Raw genomic sequence first — 22,032 nt, 5'->3', positions numbered from 1 at the left:
TCATTCTAACACATGAATATTCTCTGATCTAAACCATTATAGCTCCACTGTAGCTCTGTTTAGCTGTATGTTTAGGGTCATCGTCTCGACGGAAGATCTTAAGATTTTTTTTTAAGGTTTTTTTTCCCCGGATTGTCCTGTATTTATTTATCTCCATCCATCTTCCATCTATGAACTCTGACAAGCTTCCCTGTTCCATTATAGAGAACATTAATTATCTGATAAACACACAGACAGTACTAGTCGAGCACCTCAGCGTTAATATAATAAACACACAAACCTACTCAAAACCTACTCAGTGTAGATCGATAATAGGTGTAAAAAGGTGTGTATTTTTTTTTGTATATAAGGTTCTTTGCTCTTAATGTCGTGGTATAAAGGCTCATAAACTCTGTGGAAATGTGGAAATCTTAACTGCTGAAGTTTCCAGAAGCTGAAATCATCTTCATTCTTCTTTCCACAGAACATTCCAACACTGGGTACTGTCGCCATTACAATGGCTCTTCATAATTGCGATGAGGTCGCGGTTGCTGGATTTGGCTACGACATGAACACCCCTCACGCACCGCTGCACTACTACGAGAGTGTCAAGATGTCCGCCATCAAAGAGGTGAGATTTACCTTTTTCTCTTCTTTCTTCTGATGTTTTTGTTATATTTTGATTAGGGCTGAGCAATAAATCTTGATCAGGCAACTTGCTTAATATATATATATATATATATATATATAGTGTGTTTGTGTGTGTGTTATATTATTATATTATATTAATGGACGAAATATTGTCTCAGGAATTATTTATATATGTAAATTTAAAATCATTTTATAGAAACAGCTGAACATGAGATTTAAAAGGCATTTAAATGTCTGGATGTTGTTTAAATATATAATTATTGGGGACGCCGAGTAGTCCAACACTCTAAAGCCCTTTCTGCTATGATCTGGAGATCGCCGGTTCGAATCCCGGTCATGCAGCTTGCCATCAGCTGCCAGAGCCCTGAGAGAGTACAGTTGTGCTTGCTCTCTCTCTGGGTGGGTACAGTACAGTAGATGGTGCTCTCTCTTTTCCCTCATCACTCCTAGGGTGATGTGGATCAGCACAAGGCTGCGTCTGTGAGCTGGTGTATCAGAACCACCAGAGTCGCTGCGCTTTCCTCCGAGCGTTAGCGCTGTGATGCTACTCGGCATTGCTACAGCATCAGCAGCAGTTCAAAAAGAGGCGGAGTCTGACTTCAGATGTATCGGAGGAGGCGTGTTTTGCCATCACTAGTAATGTGGGATATGCAGCTGAGTAGGATAGATTGATGGGACATTTGACCTATCTAATGTTCAGAAATCAATATTTGGTGGAATAACCCTGATGGTTTTTAATCACAGTTTTTTTTTCATGCATCTTGGCATCATGTTCTCCTCCACCAGTCTTGCACACTGCTTTTGGATAACTTTATGCTGCTTCACTCCTGGTGTAAAAATGCAAGCAGTTCAGTTTGGTGGTTTGATGGTTTGTGATCATCCATCTTCCTCTTGATTATATTCCAGAGGTTTAAAATTTGATAAAATCAAAGAAACTCATCATTTTTAAAGTGGACTGTGGGAAGCTGTAGGTTTGGGTAGAGTTGAGTGGTAATATTTGAGCAGGCGGGTCGGTCCGGTTCCTGGAGGATGAGCTCAGTGTTCAGACCTTTATACGACCTCAGTCTCGTCCTGTTTAAGAGTTGAGTAAATGGAAGATTGCAGCAGGCGTGTAATTAGCGGAATAGAGCCGCCGTCCTCCCGCTCCCGTCCTCTGTTTGATCTGCTGTTTTCTCAGGCCGGTTCTGATGAAGATGACCTTTGTTTTTTTCGTGTCATAAAATTCCTTTCTGCCTGTATTTGTCATGGCTGTAAAAGGAATCTCATAAACGGTAGAGTTCGGCGGCTAATGCACTGTTAGCACTGACCTGCTACTGCAAAACTAGCAGGACCTGATTCCTTATTTTAAAGGTTACAAGCATCTTAATCAGGCTAAAAAACCAGATAGGGACTTGAACCCAAGACTAGGCTAAAAGTCTAACCACTAAGCCATTGTGATGGCCAGCTAAACATCATGTGAGTAACATAAGAATGACAGTAGCGTAGCGGCTTTGTGTAACTGGGCTCGTTTATTATGATCCTCGGCTCTTTAAGTAGTTCTTGTTTATTCAGTGACTCAGAACGAGCGGCAGATGCTGGAGTTACTTCTTCTAACTTTTCCAAATGAAGCCAACAGGACTGTTTCTCCAAATCACTGGATAACTGTTACATAATATAATTTAATGTACTATTACTGCTCAGAACCAGCTTAAGCGATATAAGCCGACGATATTTGGAGTTGGGACACTGTAATCTCGTTTTTTTAGTCATACTTCTTGTTTTTGGAGTAAAACATAGTTTTCCATTCAACATAGTTAGAAGAGAAAGAGGTCAAATCCTCCCCCTAATAAAAGAATTGGGACATTCCTTCAAGAACACGATGTAGATATAGCGTTAGTGTAGCAGTGGAGCGCTAAAGTTCAGCAACCTAACTGCTGCTGGTTAACTGGTTAACGTTTTTTCACGTATTGCTAGTGATTTTATTAGTTAGCAAATAACAACCTGCAAGTGCCTGGATTAATTCATTGACCTCTTGTTATTGACACGCCCCAAACGGGAAATTAGGGGCTTATCTAAAAATTGGAGTTTTTCACTGGTAAATACTAGTTTTTGGTGGTTTTCATGTGCTCTCATCTCGTAAATTTGATATTTCCAACACGACTTGAAGGCAGCATTGGACACTATTTTTTCAGATATGTTCATTGTGAAAAATTACATTCAACACTTTAAGAAGAATGTAAAAATAAAATAAAACACCCACAAGACAAAAGAAGGCAACAAAATTCCCTGGAGTGCGTTGCTACTTGTTTGCTTGATTGGTGTCCCAATCTTATCAAGATAAGAGACCAGAGGTTGCCAGATTTTCTCAAAGTCCTTCAACTTGTCTTTTTAGGATAAATCTAATCCTCTCTGAGTGTAGGGTGTCTGTCAATTCAGTCAACCAGTGTTTAAAGAAGGGCAGCTCTTTTCTTTTTCCAGGAAAGTAAAATAAAATACGTTCCTCAGACACTTCTAGAATTATTAAGATAGGCTCTGGTTCTATCTGAACCTCCATTATCTTGAAAAATATGGAATACTAATAATCCCTCTTTATTTCCATATTCTTATTGTATCATGGATAATAGGATTGGATTTATAACCAACAGAACTGTTGGAACATTACAAGAGAGAAGGTTTCCAGCCATCTACTTCTCCCAGCCTGTTCTTAGAAGCATTAAAGTCCTGAGGAGTTTCAGACTCTTCCATCCATCCATCCCTCCATCCCTTTTCCATCCCTCCTTCCCGAGACTGAAACCCTACTCCCGAATCGACTCCATTCTCTGTAGGCGCGATCCTTCAAACAGACCAGCAGACGTCCCAGACACCAGGACCAGAGGCTTGGGACCGGGACCTCCAGCGAAAGGAGAGGCAGCTGTGGATTCCTCCATCATTCTACCCCTCCATCCCTCCATCCATTCCTCCCACACAGCCCCAGAACCCTCACAGGAACCCACAGCTCTGGTTTCAGCCCTCCAGCTCCGAGCCCCCGAGCTCCAGCATTCTGGGGTTTAGTGGCTGCGACCCAACCGTACACTCTGAACATGCTAACAGGATGCAGGACCTCCCCTCTCCGCTGTTGGATCACGTCCTGAAAATCACAGAGAAGAAATGTAGAGTACGGAGGACATGCTGTTTTTGTTGATCTGTCTCTCTCGCTGTGATTGGTGGGGGACATCGAGACCCCCGACACGTAAAAAAAGAGGTTTATTCAAGTGTACTATTATAACTGTAAAATGGACTTTTGCTGTAGTAAAACATGATAAAAAGTTCTTATCGTTCCCCAATGGTGGAACAAACTACCTTCTACTACCAGATCAGGAGAATCTCTCACTATCTTTAATAAACTCCTGAAGACAGAGCTCTTCAAAGAGCACCTACTCTCCTAACACCTCTAACTAACTACCTTCTACTACCAGATCAGGAGAATCTCTCACTATCTTTAATAAACTCCTGAAGACAGAGCTCTTCAAAGTGGCTCAAAGTAGCTCCACACTCCATCATTGGTAGAATCCGTTGAGCCCTGACATTTAAAACAAGGCATTTAGAGCTTTTAAACTGCACAAGAAGCTTATTAAAAATCACTGTTTGCATCCCATAGCGTAGATAAATCTCCGCGAGCGCCGCCATCTTAAATTTAAGTCACAATTTAAGTCAAGTCAACCGTCGAGCACAAGAAAAATTTATTCTATGGAAATGGATAAAAGAATCCAGCTGTTGCTGAAAATATCTGCTTACTGTTGATACGAGAATGCAAAGAACCAACAACAAATTACATAAAAACAAACTTTGCTCAACATGTTTTACTATTCGTTCTCGAGCTCGACGGTTGTCTTATCGTGACTTAAATTTAAGATGGCAAAGTCATGGAACACAAAAGTAGTTCTAATTCCAATAGTCATTAGTGTGGAGTCGGTCCCCCTTTTGCAGCTTTTTTGCACTATGCTCCTCAACGCTCTGTAACTTTGTACGTTGTCAGAGTTTCCATTTAGTGGTTGAGTTGCAGAACTATTCCAATTGTTCAATCTGATTATCACTTACAGTTAAATACGATGGAGGGAATAACGTTCACAAACTGATTGGCAACCCATGTTGCCATTCATGGGTTGGGTTGCAATTAAATTTAGCTGAATGCATTCCTTGAATATTTGGATTTTTAATAGAATACATGTCTCTCTTTTCTCTTTTTCCTCACAGTCTTGGACTCACAACATCGTAAAAGAGAAGGAGTTTCTGAAGAAGCTGGTGAAAGCTGACGTCATCGAGGATTTGACCAAGGGGATTTAGGATGGTGGAGTGTCCTCAGGTTGGTGCCTTTCTCAGAGAGCGACGGCGAGGAACCGGAGAACGTTGAGGTGTTTTTTGGAACGGTGTGGAATAAAAAGCTCATGTGCCTTCTGACCGAAAAGCTTCCACTGGGGGATTCAGACGTTGTTGAATGTCTCAGGAGACGACCCAATCTCTGTTCTGAACAGACCCTCGCCCACGGTTCAGTACGCCGGAATATACCGAGGTGACGAACTGAAACGGCGCTACGGGGTTCGACGCTCCATCGGTCGTGCCAAATAGAGTACCTCTACGGGAGGAGACGGCGCCTCCTCTATAGCCTGAATGTATTCACTGTGTAAATATATCTGAGATTGTTAACGGCCTTTTAACGGTTCATTCCGTCCAGACCAATCGGTGGTCCTCCTGCCCCCCGCTGCCAGAAGTTCAGAGGATGGCCTTCCCACTCGTTCCTCTGAGCCCAGAAGGCTGTCCAGCTCCTGATTGGTTGTCGGACTTGTTGCTTGTTATGTATTTTTGTCTCTTCTTTCCAAAGAACTGAGATCTGTTCTTGTTAAATTATTTATTTTCGTATAATGTTAATCCTTTTGAACCGGAAAGAGGATTTAAAAAAATGTTTTTAAGTAGTTTTTTGTGCTGTAATCTCATCAAAAGCCTTGATTTTTCAATTGTTTTAATTGTTTTAATTGTTTTAATTGTTTCCTTCCAATTTGTTTGTTTGTTTTTTCTATCTTTCTTTCTTTCTTTGTATTTCTTTCTTTTGTCTAATGTTTAATTAATAATTCATTGTTTAAAAAAAAAGTCTGTCTCAAAGGTGCAAAGGAAAGGAAACACTAATGTACTGTACACCAATTACAAAGAAAAAGAACAAAAAATTGTTTGAACCAGTTTTAGAAATCTGGTAAACTGTAGGAAGCTGAAGGAAGGAACCAAAATGCCGCCATCTTGGATTTTTTTTCTCACATTGAAAGGTAGGGGTGTGACATATCAAACTAGTAGAACATTTAGTCACAAAATCAATGGTGTCCTTTATATTTGCGTATATAACATATATTTTGTTAAAAAATCGATTTTTGTTAAAAAAAAGGGCTGAAACCACAATATAGTATATTTAATATGTTTGGTGTCCACTATGTTTAAATGTTAAGTTGAGGCTGTCATTTTCTCCCATTTCTGATTAACATTACAGCACAAGAATCAACAATTATACAAGTTTTTTAAAAGTGTTTTTAACAACATTCCTTACATATTCCTTTACAGAGTCAACAAGTGCCTTGACATGACCTCAAATATGGTCAAAGAGAATTGAACCCCTTCAACCATTCCACTTTTTTTGGGGAACTACACATGAAGAAAGTCTGTAAACACGTTTGTAAAGAGGACAGGCATTTTCTTGTTGAAAGAATTCACAAAATGTTCCACAAAACTCACAAAATTTCAGATTTTAACATTCCTTCAAAGACCAAAAGTCCTAGGTACTAAGACTTTTTTAGGTTTTGGGTCCAACTAGTGTTGATTCCATTGATTGTATTGATTGACCTCCATTTAACCATTCGTTGTATCTTCAAAATGTTCTTCTTTACTGGAGAAATTGGGGTTTGATTCATCATCAATTCTTCAAATTCTAGATTTCTCTTCGTTTTTTGTATTTTGTAAGAATTGAGGTTTGGCTTGGCAAACCCAACATTGAGAAAAGCTTCCAGAGGATAGAGGATAGTGTTTTATTGGTGACAGAATCAATGTTTTTGGGTTTTTTTTGGATTTGGTAAGAAAATTTAGCACTATAGAACTGCACTCCTGTAGATAATAGGAGTTCTTTGTGTGGCATTGGTTGAAATATATTCTTTATTTAATGGACAAAAAATGAATATAGTTACGCAAAAAATAACTACATCGTTGATTTTCTGGTGAAATTCTCTATCAGATTGATATGTCACACACCTAGCTTACAATTGAAGAAAAAATGGACCTAAATCCAAGATGGCGGCATGAATCCAGCCTGTTTCTACAATTAGATTGTCTTTTTACATGGACATTTCTCATTACTTTTGAGACAAACTTTTTACAGCAAACTGTATTGTATACTCTTATCTACCAATTGTGTACATTTACTGAAACTGGCCTTGAGAAAAATTGCCTCTATGTCAAAGTTCTTCTCTTTGAAAGTAGACCAGACGCTACAGATGTTTACCCTTTTCTACAGCTTCTATCAGCTCTGCGAGGTTTTGCTTCCGAACTCTTTGGGTTTTGTACTTTTTGAATGCACGTTTCAGAAAATGGAGGTAGCATCACCCTGGCTTCATCGTCGGGGGAAGGACAGTGTTCTACTTTCTGTCTGTTTTTTTTTTTTTTTTTACTTTTTATTTTGTTGACTGTTGAAATTGATTGTAATATTTTAGCAGTTTTTCAGAGATTTAGGCCTGAAACTAAACCAGAACCCAAACTCGAGCTCTGGACGAGGTGCGACAAAGGTGCGACAGAATCTCGAAACACAATAAAGAAAAAACAATAAAGAAAACGTAGAAAGTAGAAGAAGACATTTTTTATATGACATATGCTGCGTTCCATTTGAGCTCGGATGTCAGAATTACATAGTTTCAAAGTAAGACATTTAACCAGAATGATCCGAAAAGTTGGATTTCCAAATTGTAAAGTCGAAAGAAGTTCAAAATCCAAGATGGCCGCCCTTCACATCAAAAGTTATTAGTAGCATTATACAGTTGGTGTTTGGTATTGCACCCTATTATAGAAATAATGCACTACAGCTCTATAAAAATGAAGAGAGCACTTCAGTTTCTGAATCAGTTTCTCTGATTTTGCTATTTATAGGTTTATATTTGAGTAAAATGAACATTGTTGTTTTATTCTATAAACTACAGACAACATTTCTCCCAAATTCCTAATAAAAATATTCTCATTTAGAGCATTTATTTACAGAAAATGAGAAATGGCTGAAATAACAAAAAAAAAAAAGACTTTCAGACCTCAAATAATGCAAAGAAAACAAACAAGTTCATATTCATAAAGTTTTAAGAGCTCAGAAATTATCAATATTTGGTGGAATAACCCTGGTTTTTAATCACAGTTTTTTTCATGCATCTTGGCATCATGTTCTCCTCCTCCACCAGTCTTACACACTGCTTTTGGATAACTTTATGCTGCTTTACTCCTGGTACAAAAATTCAAGCAGTTCAGTTTGGTGGTTTGATGGCTTGTGATCATCCATCTTCCTCTTGATTATATTCCAGAAAAAATCAAAGAAACTAATCATTTTTAAGTGCTCTCTTATTATTTTTCAGAGCTATATGTGGTTTATCAGCCGTTTTGTAGTGCTTTTTGAAATCTCAACGGTACATTTTATCCCATATTGTCGTAAAATGTAGTGTACAGATGATTTATGCCAGAATTTCCAATGTATACCGCAATGCAGTTTTTATTAAGTTCACTATATAGCAAATGTGATAGTGAATTAATAAGTTAATAAGTGAACTATTTTGACCACAGTTTGTGTCTCAACTTCTATTTTTTAAACATGGATGTCTGAAATACTGTAAAATTCAGGGGTTCTTAACCTTTTCACAGTGCAACCCTCTTTTTCTAACATAAAATATTGTTGCGAAAGCTGCAATTTTGGTTTCAAATGATGGAAACAACTAAAACCTCAATTTCTACTTTATATTTGACCATCTTTACTAAAATTCGCTTTTATTTTAACTTTAACTTCATGTTTAAATGATTATATTTGACCAAGATTGATGCACAATCCCGCCATGCTCCCTTGTCTTCAGCACTTTAGGGACCGTAGGAAAAATACATGACAAAATGAATAATGAAAACTTAATATATATTAAAATATATATGTACAGTACACATATACCTTCATGTTTAATTGACTTAAACAGGTCTCATTTTGAAAGAAGATTTTTTTTATTATTCATTTATTCCAGTATTTTTCCCACGGTCCCTAAAGTGACGTACAACACTAAAGACAATGAGACGATGTGAGTGCAGTGGGATTTTGCCCCATTTTGGGTCAAATATACGCAAATAAAACTTAAGTTTAGTCAAATAAAAGCTCAGTTTTATTTTATTTTTTTTTAGTTTTATGTTGTTTGAGAGTTTGAATGTTTAAACTTCACTCTGATGAGCTTCAAAAGTCATTGGTAACAGCTGGTATTGCTAGCAATGCTAATCTGAGGCAATGCTAACATAAGACAATGCTAACTAACAATGAAAGGTGATTTCTGAATGCTCACCTTCAACATTTAACAGACATTTGAGGTAAATGGAACGCAGCATTAATACTGTATGATTAGGGCTGGGTATCAAAACTCGTATCTGTACTACTGATGTTTGTTACTTCCTGCAGAACGCGACAGTTTCAGGTTTTTTATCGTAACTTTTATGGTACTAGAACGAATTTAATCCTTGGTCCAACACAAAAAATTACCTCACATTCCGTCAATAAACTCAAAACGTCGAAAATTTCAACATTACACTCAAATAATTTAAAAGGAGATGGTGGGAATCCCAGTCTAAGGTTTTTACAGCCAGTCCAGACAAATAAAACATGGTACAAATTCTCATTTTTTAGTTTTATGTTAAAAATTAGTTTATTGGCTTACTAGAGAATGCTCAACCCTCCTGTTATGTTAATTTGTCAAAAAAAGCAAATGGTTTTTCAGGCTCATTTTGAACTGGTGCATATTTAATTATCCAAAAGATGTCTAAAAACCCCCAAAAAATCCTTACAAGCAGTGTACATTTTTTATTACTAACTCTATTGCTAATTATTCTATCAATTTTTTGTTTTAGTTTTTGCAGGGAGGTTGCAAATATGTGAGATGAACCATTTTCATATTATATGTTGATTAAAATACTTTATAAAATAAAGGCAAGCAGAAGAAGTTTCATACTGAAAAAAAATACTTTTAACTATTTTTTTAAATTGACCCATAACATAACAGGAGGGTTAAATACTAATAAATTGTTTTTAGACTTTTTTGGACTAATTAGACCCTCTGATCCCAAATGGCAAGGATCATTTTAATGTTAAAATAAAAGAACATTGTTTTTTTGTTTGTTTTTTTTAGTTTAAAGACTAGTAAAGTATAGTTTTTTATACTTGTTAGGTCCTACTAATCCTAAATCTATCAGGAGAAATTAAAAATGCGCTCTATAAGTAAAAGTCTGAGTCTCAGGAGGTTAAAATCAGGCCCAGAGATTAAAATGTTCAGAGGAATAAAAAAACGGTACTTTACTACATTGGGTCATATGGGATCTCATAATCGCCCAAAGTGGGGGGAGTCTCTCTATACTCAACACTGATTGGTTGACAATTCAAGAGTTGCCTTTTTTAGGTGTTGAGTCGAATTCTGCCTTCCTGCCAGAATTTGAGAATTTGACTCAATTATTCGATATCTTTCATTTTTTTGTTATAAATAAGGATTAATCTACAGTTACAGTAGATACAGAATCACCAGCATTATAATATTTTGGACTTGGATTTCGGCACAACGCCTCTTCTTTTTCTTCTTTTGTTGTTTAACGAGTGACGATAGCCTGACTCAACTTCTTCAGGTTTTTGGGTATAGAGAAAGTTCTGAAACAATTTACTTTTTTATTTCACATATTCATTAAATGCAGAATTTAAATTTAAAAACTAGTACTTGTGTCAGGATTTATCAATTTAAAGTTAAAGGTACAGTAATTATTGATGCATTTCATCATTGTATCATTGTAGTCCCATATGAAGGCACTATTTATTGCAGTCAAACACATTCCTACATCAGAACAGGTTTTATCAGCTACAGTTCTGGAAAAAAAATTAAGAGATCACTTAAAAATGATGAGTTTCTTTGATTTTACCAAATTAAAAACTCTGGAATATAATCAAGAGGAAGATGGATGATCACAAACCATCAAACCACCAAACTGAACTGCTTGAATTTTTGCACCAGGAGTAAAGCAGCATAAAGTTATCCAAAAGCAGTGTGTAAGACTGGTGGAGGAGAACATGATGCCAAGATGCATGAAAAGTGTAAAAAACAGGGTTATTCCAACAAATATTGATTTCTGAACTCTAACGGTGAATTGACACTGCTGCGACGCGACAACGCACAGCGTCGGATCCCATTCATTTTCAATGGGAAGCGCCGCCTCCGTCAGACACAGTCGCGCGGTGCATAATGGGTCCGACGCGTCGAGAGCGGGGGATGCGATGCGATGAAAAGTTGAGCCGAGCTGAACTTTATGCAAATGAGTCCGTCCAACGCAATGCGTCTATCCAATCAGAGAGCAGGTGTTGGCCTGTAACGCGTCCTCAGCGCAGCGCATGAAAACATTTTAGTTCCGCTTTCAAGCGTCCAGAGAAGCCTGGAAGAGAAGTTTCAGGCTTCCCTGTTCTTTATAAAATCCCTGCTGATTCACAGGGACTCTGTCAGCGAGGAGAAAGGCTACTGTGATTGTTGGAGTCTCTGGTGGGTTTTTAAAATATTAATATGTAATTTAATTGGAAAAGTTTGCTTTTTTCAGCTTATATACTGCTCACTAGACAGTGTAATGAAGCTCATTCAAACATTTATATCTATAAAGACACATTTATATTTATTAAGTATTGGAAATAATAATATCTTATATAAAAAGCATTTCCCATTTATTAAAACGATTTAATTGGACGACGCAGGGAAAGCCTTTGTCACGCCCACATGCGACCGGTTGGAGGGGGGTAGTGCGACCATGTGCGTTTTCGCGTCGGAGCAGTGTAAATTCACCGTTAAAGTTTTCTTTGCATTATTTGAGGTCTGAAAGCTCTGCGCCTTTTTTCTGTTATTTTTATCCATATCCTATTTTCTGCGAATAAATGCTTTAAATGACTAAAATATATATATTTTTAAATATTTTACTCGAACATAAACCTATAAATCTTTTTATTTTATTTTTTCCAGAGCTGTAGATCGCATAAAATTCAGCATAAAATTAATTCCGGAGGTACCAGTATTTTTTTTTTTTTTTTTTTTTTTTTTTTGCAAATGATACCCAGCCGTAAACATAAACAAGAAAACTGAAGTAACAAAAAAAAAATCTTGTCCAAAAATTTTCATTTTGTTTCTTTCATAGTGATTTACGTAAATGTTTTGACCATTTGAGCCGATATTAGTTGAAGTTCGAGCTTCTTTTTTTTTTATTGTTTTGTGCTGATTGTTGCCAGGTTACTGATGGATGCTGCAGGTTTAGACTGGAATTACCATGTTTAAGGTATGGCGGCTGTCTGCGATGGTCAAACCAGGATCTGAACCAGTCTGTAATTATCGTATTTATTATGTTGGAGGGATGAAAGATGTGTGTTAAACTGGATACGACGTATCTGTATCTCAATGCCAAAGAATCTGTATGCAGTAAAGTAGATTTATGTGTTATTTTGTGGGTTTTTGGGGTTTTTTTGGAAGTGCTTCCTGACCCAGGTCCATGTCTCTACATCTAAACCTGAAGACCAGAGCAGGAACCCACTCAGATCCTCAGATCTTCAGTATTTCCGGACGTTTTCCAGAAGTTTTAGGACGTGGGTTTTTTGGACACCATGTTAAAAGTGACCTGCTGCCCAGAACTACAACTGCCAGCTCATCACCATCGGGGTCATCGTAGCACATCATGATCACGACCATGAACATGAACATCTCCAACATTCGATACAATGTTTAATAGAACTATGGAATTATGGAATTGTGAGCTTTTAAATGATGTAAAAAATAAGTAAATGAATAAATAAACACTGACAATAATTAAAAAATGAAGAATTCTGTCTCTTTCGCAGGACTAATATCTCTCACACATGTGTACGATGTTAGGTGCTATTCTAATTGTGGATTTACCTCCGCAGTGCTGTTCTAATCATGCATTTACTGTTTCTCAGCAGTGCTGTTCTAATTATACATTAAACTCAGCAGTGCTGTGTTAATCGTGGATTTACCGCAGCAGTGCTATTCTAGTCATTTATTTATCTCAGTAGTGTTGTTCTAATAATTAATTTACTGCAGCTATTCCTTTCTACTCCTGACGAGTAGGCAAAATATCGCCCACACCTGTATACATTGTGAGGTGTTATCTTGCGAGTGACATTGAACACTGGCCAGCTTGCTCATGGCAAGGCTACATGAACTAAAAGAGTTGGAGCGAAGCCTAATAGTAGGGTAGTGCTGTTAACAGAATCATAAATTTACCTCAGCAGTACTATTCTACTCATGATTTTAAATCAGCAGTGCTATTCTAATCATACATTTACCTGAGCAGTGCTATTCTAATCATACATTCACCGCAACAGTGCTATTCTAATCATACATGTACCTTAACAGTGCTATTCTAATCATGAATTTACCTCAGCAGTGCTATTCTAATCCTAAGCTTACCTAAACAGTGATATTCTAATCATACATTTACTGTTTATAAGCAGTGCTGTTATAATCATAACTTTACCTTAGCAGTGATGTTCTAATCATACATTTACCTCAGCAGTGCTACTTTAAGCAGTGCTTTCTTTCAGATCTCAGTTTTTTTATCTGGTCCAGGGGAGGCTCTTGAAGAACAGGAGTCAACCCTCATGAGGGTAAGTGTTTCTTTCTTTTTGTCCTCTCTCTCTCTGTCTGTGGTGTTGTATTTTAGGGTGTATTGGGTTTTATTGGCGTGGCCCCTGGGGGTCCTCAGGCAGCAGGGCCGGGTGGTCAGTGCTCTGAGTGTCTGACAGCGAGTCTCTTTAAAGGGCTGGAGGGACATTTCATCCTGCTGTTAAACACGAAAACCACACTGAGATCAGCACTATTACACCCGTCATTAACCTGAGATATTTTACTGCTGAGTTTCACCATTTAAATTTATTATATATCTAATATAAAAACAACAAACATGATCAGAGTTACACATATCAATTACCTTTCTCATAACAGCATGCTTAATTTAATTATATAAAAATATAAATCATGAAATGTGTCATCCAGTATCTACCTTTATTTATTATGTGTGTAACAGTATGAAAAGTTTAGTATGTACTTTAAATTATTCATTATCTACATTGAATTGTTTAGTTTCCAAGTTGTATATACTATGGTTTCTCTACAATGAATTACTCAGTATTTAAGATTAATGATTTAGTGTCCACTAAGAAGTTATTCAGTGCATGGATGGATGGATGGATGGATGGATGGATGGATGGATGGATGGATGGATGGATGGATGGATGGATGGATGGATGGATGGATGGATGGATGGATGGATGGATGGATGGATGGATGGATGGATGGATGGATGGATGGATGGATGGATGGATGGATACTTTATTTATCCCAAATGAATTTAGGAAATCACTATAAATGAAGGATCTCCTATACTTATTAAATATCTTGTCTATGTATTATTCAGTTACCAAAAGTACTCGTTCAGAGTCCACTATGAATTATTCTGTATCCACTATCAATTGTTCAGTATATTCTATACATTATTCAGGATCCACTAGAATTTAATCAGTATAAACTATGAATTGCTCAGTATCCACTATGAGTTTTTAAATATAGTCCAATATTTATCCAGTAACCAATAAAACTTGTTCAGAGTCCACTAGAATTTAATCACTATCCACTATGAATTATTTGGTATCCACTATGAGTTATTCAGAATCCACTATAAATGATCTACGGTAGAGTTATTAAGAAAGTGTCTACTGTGAGTTATTAAATACCTTTAATGTATTATTTAGTAACCAAAAGTACTCGTTCAGAGTCCACTATGAATTATTCGATATCCACTGTGAATTGAGTGAGTGCAGAATATTCTCTGTATTATTCATGATCCACTAGGATTTAATTAGTATCCACTATAAATATTTTGGTATCCAGTAGATTTTTTTTTCTGTATCCACTATGAATTATCCTGTATCCCATGAATTATCCTGTATTATTTGGGATCCATTTTGACTTAATCAGTATCCACTGTGAATTATTTAGAAACCACAATGAATTGTTCAGTATATTCTATGTATCATTCAGGATTCACTTGAATTGAATCAGTATCCACTATGAGTTATTTAGAAACCACTATTAGGAATCATTTGGTATCCACTACGTATTATTCAGTAGCGTCCATAAATAATTCAGTGACTAACAGTATGAAAAAATCAGTATACACTTCAGTTATGCACTGTCCACAAAAATTTACCAGAGTATCACCTACTCAGGTGATCTGCTATGTATTATTCTGTACCCACTATGTATTTGGTAGTATACACTAATTATTATTCAGTATATGCTATGTAAGTATAAGTGATTGAGGGATTAATGACGTGTATTAGTTATTACAGTTTCCTGTCTCTCAGGCTGATGGAGTTCGTAACGCTCCAGAGCCTCTGCAGCAGGTCTTTCCTCCATCAGCCTGAGCCGAGTTTATCAGCACTGACAGATCTCCACCCTCCCCGTCCCCCTCCGATACCAGATACTCCACCCGCCCCACCGCGGAAACCCCACCGGCTCATAAACTGCGGGAGGTGGAAAAACTGGACGCTGCATTTAATACATGCATTATGAGAAACGCTTAACCCTTACAACCCGTTAACTCTTACAGTCTGTCTCTCTCTCACTCTTTATACTAGTGCTTTCAGTCGTGTGAAAATCACTAACAATACACATTTACACAATAATCACTTTATACCCCAGAAAATATGGATATTTTACCCAAATTTAATCATACGAATATGTCTTTCTATTGAAAAATGTAGAAAAAATTAACTGAATTTTCACAGCCTTGTGCTATAGGTGGATATAGTTGGGTATGGTTATGGATTGGTATAGTTGGGTATGATTATACATGTATAGATGAGTATGATTATGAGTAGGTAAAGTATGATTATGGATAGGTATGCATAGGTAGGATTATAGATGGGTATCGTTGGGTATGATTACAAATGGGTATAGTTGCGTATGGTTATGGATGGGTATCGTTGGGTATGATTATGGATGGGTATAGTTGGGTATGGTTATACATGTATGGATGAGTATGAATATGAGTAGGTAAAGTATGATTATAGATGGGTATAGTTGGGTATGATTACCAATAGTTATAGTTGGGTATGGTTATGGATGGGTATCATTGGATATGATTATGGATGGGTATAGTTGGGTATGGTTATACATGTATGGAGGAGTATGAATATGAGTAGGTAAAGTATGATTATAGATGGGTATAGTTGGGTATGGTTATGGATGGGTATCGTTGGTTATGATTACCAATGGGTATAGTTGGGGTATGGTTATGAATGCATATAGTTGGGTAATGTTATGGATGGGTATAGTTGGGTATGGTTATGAATGGATATAGTTGGGTATGGTTATGGATGGGTATAGTTGGGGATGGTTATGGATGGGTATAGTTGGGTATGGTTATGGATGGGTATGGTTATGGATGGGTATAGTTGGGTATGGTTATGAATGGATATAGTTGGGTATGGTTATGGATAGGTATAGTTGGGGATGGTTATGGATGGGTATAGTTGGGTATGGTTATGGATGGGTATAGTTGGGGATGGTTATGGATGGATATAGTTGGGTATGGTTATGGATGGGTATAGTTGGGTATGGTTATGGATGGGTATAGTTGAGTTTGATTATGAGTAGGTAGAGTATGATTATGGATAGGTATATAGATAGGTATATAGATGCGTATAGTTGGGTATGATTATGGATGGGTATAGTTGGGTATGGTTATACATATATGGATGAGTTTGAATATGAGTAGGAAACGTATGATTATAGATGGGTATAGTTGGGTATGATTAAGGATGGGTATAGTTGGGTATGATTAAGGATGGGTATAGTTGGGTATGATTAAGGATGGGTATAGTTGGGTATGATTATAGATGAAAGCAAAACTGTTTTTCAATAATATCATTATAAATATCAGCTAATTCTCAAAATATAAGTTTTAGTATAAGAAAAGCAGTGTTTAGTATGAATATGACTGTGTAATATGGTGCAGTGTTTGTTCTGTTTCTGGAAATGTGTTGAGAACTCTTATTTAAACACAACTTGACACTTGAAAGAAAAACACATTCTTAAACACACCCAACCGCACATTAACACAACAGCTCACGAGTACACAAACAAGCATCCGTGAGACATGCTGACCTCTATCAAAACAGGAACACATTTACTAATTACCCATAAGGCCATAGTCTAGACCTCAAATGAGCGTGTTCTTAGAAAAAAATGTGAGTTAATTACGTCGGTTAGAGAGCAAAAAACCCTTTAATGCTTCTCAAAAAAGCAGTTAAACAACTTCACTCAACTTTCATCATCTCCCCCCAGACCCGACCCGGCTGTTCTCCGGATAAAACCCTGGAAATACACAATTATTACTGCTGATTATAGTAATATATACATTAGATGTATTTTTACATCAAAAATGGCATTTACATTGAGTGTGTATTCTATATAGACAGAGTAGAGTCAGCACATCAGGACTTTTCCATTGGCTATAATGTAAAACAAGACAAAAATGGAAAAATGTGTTTTATTTAAGTCCACATTTGGCAAAAAAAAAAAACGTTTGGTTTCCTGAAGAAGGAGGTGAAGAACTGTATATATGGGACACTTATAAGACATTTTAACCTTTTAACCTATACCCAGCCATTCCCATACTCAACATTTTCTTCCATATTGAAACACACTCAACCATTCCCATACCCAGCCATATCTAACTATACCTACACTCAACCATAACCATCTAAACCCTACTTTTTCCATCTATACCCAACCATTCCCAAATCCAACCAGCTTTATCTATACATAAACTCAACCTTACCCAACTATTCCCATCTATACCCAACCATTCCCAAATCCAGCCAGATCTATCTATACCCATACCCAACCATACACATCCATACCCAACTATCCCCATCCATACTTAACTATTTTCATACCCAGCCATATCTATCTATTCCTATACTCAACCATACCCATCTATACACAACCATTCACATACCCAACCAATTCCTGCCAATCCCACCAATTCCCATAACCATCCATATTTATACCTATACACAACCATACCCAACCATTCCCATACCCAACCATTCCCATCCCCAACCAAACCCTGCCAATCCCACCAATTCCCATAATCATCCATTTTTATACCTATACACAACCATACCCAGCCATTTCCATACCCAAACATTACCATACCCAGGCATATGTATCTATACCCATACCCAAATCTAACTATACTTATACACAATCATAGACATCCACACCTAACCATTCCCATACCCAATCATATCTATCTATATACAACCATACCTATAGCCTACCATTCCTGTCCAAAACCATACAATACCTAATCATTCCAATCCATTGTTATACCCACCCATTCCCATTCATACCACACTCATCTATACCCATACCCAACAATCGCCATCCATTCCTATACAAAACCATATACTTTTATGCCCAAACCATGCACATCTACTGTATACCCAAACCTTGGGTCACAGCTACACCACGGAACCAAAAATGTTTTTTTTCTGTGGCATTGGTACTGTTGGTAATGATATTTCTTACAATTTTACCTTCACCTCTGCTTACAATCTCTACTGTAAACTCTTCAAAATAAAGGTACCAAAAAAAAGGATCTTTGAAAGGTTTTTTTTGCAGTGACATCATAGAAGAAGCCTTTGTAGTTCGCTAAAAACATTAAGGAGATATTTATTTTATGCTCTTAATTAAAGTCTCTCCACTAAAACAATTTTTCAAAAGTGTCTCTTTTGAGAACATAGAGAACATGGTATTTCTCCAAAGAGTATTAGTGGTTTTCTGAAGCGACGCCTTCAACGCCTTTATTCTGAACCAGGAAATCAGAGTCCGAAAGTCGGAGAGTCAGAGACAGTCTGTTTTGCTCATCATTTCCCAGATTCTTATTTTAATCTTCCGTCCCACCTTAATTTCTCTAATTCTCTCGGCGCTTCTGAGAAGTATAAAAGAAAACAAAAGGAAAGTGAAGAGGTGAAGAGAGAGTTCGTGTCTTCCTCTGGAGGAAAGGTGTGAACAGGAAGTGGAGAGAGGATGGGAAGGGTAAGCAGGACAGAAGAACCGCAGGGAAATCTTTCTCTCTTAACTCCGTCCTTCACATCTGGATGCGCATTACCCCCTCCCGCTGCGATCCGACGCTCCCCCGGTGTACATTAATGCAGAGGCTTGAACCTGCGGGCCTTTATAAACAGATCTGGAGTTTAGTGTTTATACTGGAGAACTGAATCAGCCTCAATAATGAGATATGATGATGAACCCCTGTCTTCTGAGACACTTCATGCATCTTGGCATCATGTTCTCCTCCACCAGTCTTACACACTGCTTTTGGATAACTTTATGCTGCTTTACTCCTGGTTCAAAAATTCAAGCAGTTCAGTTTGGTGGTTTGATGGCTTGTGATCATCCATCTTCCTCTTGATTATATTCCAGAGATTTTCAATTTGGTAAAATCTGGGAATTTGGGGAAACTCATCATTTTTAAATGGTCTCTTATTTTTTTCCAGAGCTGTACCCATACTTGTTACTACTATCATATTCAAATCTACAATACCTATAAATACACATGTAAAATACACATGTCTATACCATCTATGCTCATCTATACCCATCTATACTCATACCTACCATATGCCACAGTGATTCACTATTATTCACTAATGGAGAAAACATGGAAAACTGGTGAACCTTCCCAGGAGTGGCCGGCTGACTGAAATGACTCCAAAAGGGCATGAACAACTCATCCAGGAAGTTGCAATTTTCTTTTTATAATTTATTAAAAGGACTTAAAATAAGATCTTACAACAGAAATAAAAGCAACAGATTTTTACCCAAAAGGGAGAAATGAAATGAAACTAAAGATGTGAAACTATGCATGTGAAATATAATAAATAAATGTAATATACTGCAGGGTATAAGCGTGATCATGTGGGTGAGCTCCTGGATTCTGGTCTTTATAAGTGACAGAACTGTAAGAGGTTGTCAGAATAAATAATACGAGCTCTCCAGAGCTGCCAATCATCACAGGAACGCTCTTCTGCTTTATTTTTCTCTTTATAAACAGATTCATCCCTCAGAACCTGCTGACCACACCGGCATTACCGCTCTCGGTGGAGGAGAGATTCAGGAACAGTAGAGAACTGTGTAGATGTTCTACCTGGCAACCTGTCTCTTTTAGAATCAAGTTTAAGGTTTTATTACTAGTCTATGAATCAATTAATGGTTTTGCACCTTCATACATCTCTGAAACGTTGATAGAATATGTTCCCAATCGTGTCTTAAGATCATCAACTGATCGACTCCTCCAGAGCCCCTGTATGAAAAAGAGTGGAACAGAAGCAGTTTTGGGGGCTCTACCCATGTTTTTGGGGGCTCTCGCCATGTTTTTGGGGGCTCTACCCATGTTTTTGGGGGCTCTCGCCATGTTTTTGGGGGCTCTACCCATGTTTTTGGGGGCTCTACCCATGTTTTTGGGGGCTCTACCCATGTTTTTGTTGGATCTAGCCATGCTTTTGGGGGCTCTAGCCATGTTTTTGGGGGAACTAGCAGTGCTTTTGGGGGCTCTACTCATGTTTTTGTGGGATGTAGCCATGCTTTTGGGGGTCCTAGCCATGATTTTGGGGGCTCTCGCCATGCTTTTGGGGGCTATCGCCATGATTTTGGGGGCTCTAGCCATGCTTTTGGGGACTCTAGCTATGCTTTTGGGGGCTCTCGCCATGCTTTTGGGGTTCCTAGCCATTCTTTTGGGGGCTCTCACCATGCTTTTGGGGACTCTAGCCATGCTTTTGGGGACTCTACCCATGTTTTGGAGGCTCTCGCCATGTTTTTGGGGACTCTAGCTATGCTTTTGGGAGATCTAGCCATGCTTTTGGGGGCTATTCCCCTGATTTCGGGGGCTCTAGCCATGCTTTTTGGGGACTCTAGCTATGCTTTTGGGGGCTCTTGCCATGCTTTTGGGGTCCTAGCCATGATTTTGGGGGCTCTCGCCATGCTTTTGGGGGTCCTAGCCATTCTTTTGGGGGATCTCGCCATGCTTTTGGGGGCTCTAGTCATGCTTTTGGGGGCTCTAGCCATGCTTTTGGGGTCCTAGCCATGATTTTGGGGGCTCTCGCCATGCTTTTGGGGGTCCTAGCCATTCTTTTGGGGGATCTAGCCATGCTTTTGGGGGCTCTAGCCATGCTTTTGGGGGTACTAGCCATGCTTTTGGGGGTACTAGCCATGCTTTTGGAGGCTCTAGCCATGCTTTTGGGGGTACTAACCATGCTTTTGGGGGTACTAGCCATGCTTTGGGGGGCTCTAGCCATGCTTTTGGGGGTTCTCGCCATGCTTTTGGGGACTCTAGCCATGCTTTTGGGGGTACTAGCCATGCTTTTGGGGGTACTAGCCATGCTTTTGGGGGCTCTAGCCATGCTTTTGGGGGTTCTCGCCATGCTTTTGGGGACTCTAGCCATGCTTTTGGGGGCTCTAGCCATGCTTTTGGGGGCTCTCGCCATGCTTTTGGGGACTCTAGCCATGCTTTTGGGGACTCTCACCTTGCTTTTGGGGACTCTAGCCATGCTTTTGGGGGCTCTCGCCATGCTTTTGGGGGCTCTCGCCATGCTTTTGGGGACTCTCGCCATGCTTTTGGGGACTCTCGCCATGCTTTTGGGGACTCTCGCCATTGCTTTTGGGGGCTCTCGCCATGCTTTTGGGGACTCTAGCCATTCCTTTGGGAGCTCCCCTCATGCTTTTGAGGGTACTAGCTATGCTCTTGGGAGCTCTCGCTATGCTTTTTGGGGCTCTCGCCATGCTTTTGGGGACTCTCGCCATGCTTTTGGGGACTCTCGCCATGCTTTTGGGGACTCTCGCCATTGCTTTTGGGGGCTCTCGCCATGCTTTTGGGGACTCTAGCCATTCCTTTGGGAGCTCCCCTCATGCTTTTGAGGGTACTAGCTATGCTCTTGGGAGCTCTCGCTATGCTTTTTGGGGCTCTCGCCATGCTTTTGGGGGCTCTCGCCATTGCTTTTGGGGGCTCTCGCCATGGTTTTGGGGGCTCTAGCCA

At 38.5% G+C, this 22,032-nt stretch overlaps 1 protein-coding gene across 9 annotated transcripts in view; it reads left to right on the top strand.

The window, feature by feature from the left end:
* st3gal3b (ST3 beta-galactoside alpha-2,3-sialyltransferase 3b) overlaps positions 1-22,032 on the top strand; it is a 158,265-nt gene that overhangs the window by 103,327 nt on the left and 32,906 nt on the right. For 8 of the 9 annotated variants that reach the window (XR_007438566.1, XR_007438565.1, XR_007438571.1 and 5 more), the window contains 2 exons: positions 464-610; positions 4,843-7,761. Coding sequence is in view for 1 of the 9 variants with exons in the window: in XM_049476650.1 (XP_049332607.1) it covers positions 464-610; positions 4,843-4,932 (237 nt within the window). In the remaining 8 variants the exon portion in view is untranslated. Of the gene's footprint in view, positions 1-463; positions 611-4,842; positions 11,954-22,032 lie in introns of those variants that run through there. The other variant, XM_049476650.1, reaches the window with a different exon arrangement.

Source organism: Astyanax mexicanus, chromosome 4, assembly GCF_023375975.1.
Source record: "Astyanax mexicanus isolate ESR-SI-001 chromosome 4, AstMex3_surface, whole genome shotgun sequence".
Lineage (NCBI taxonomy): Eukaryota > Metazoa > Chordata > Actinopteri > Characiformes > Acestrorhamphidae > Astyanax > Astyanax mexicanus.
The sequence above is the reverse complement of the archived record's forward strand: the minus strand, read 5'-3'. Positions and strand labels throughout refer to the sequence as shown.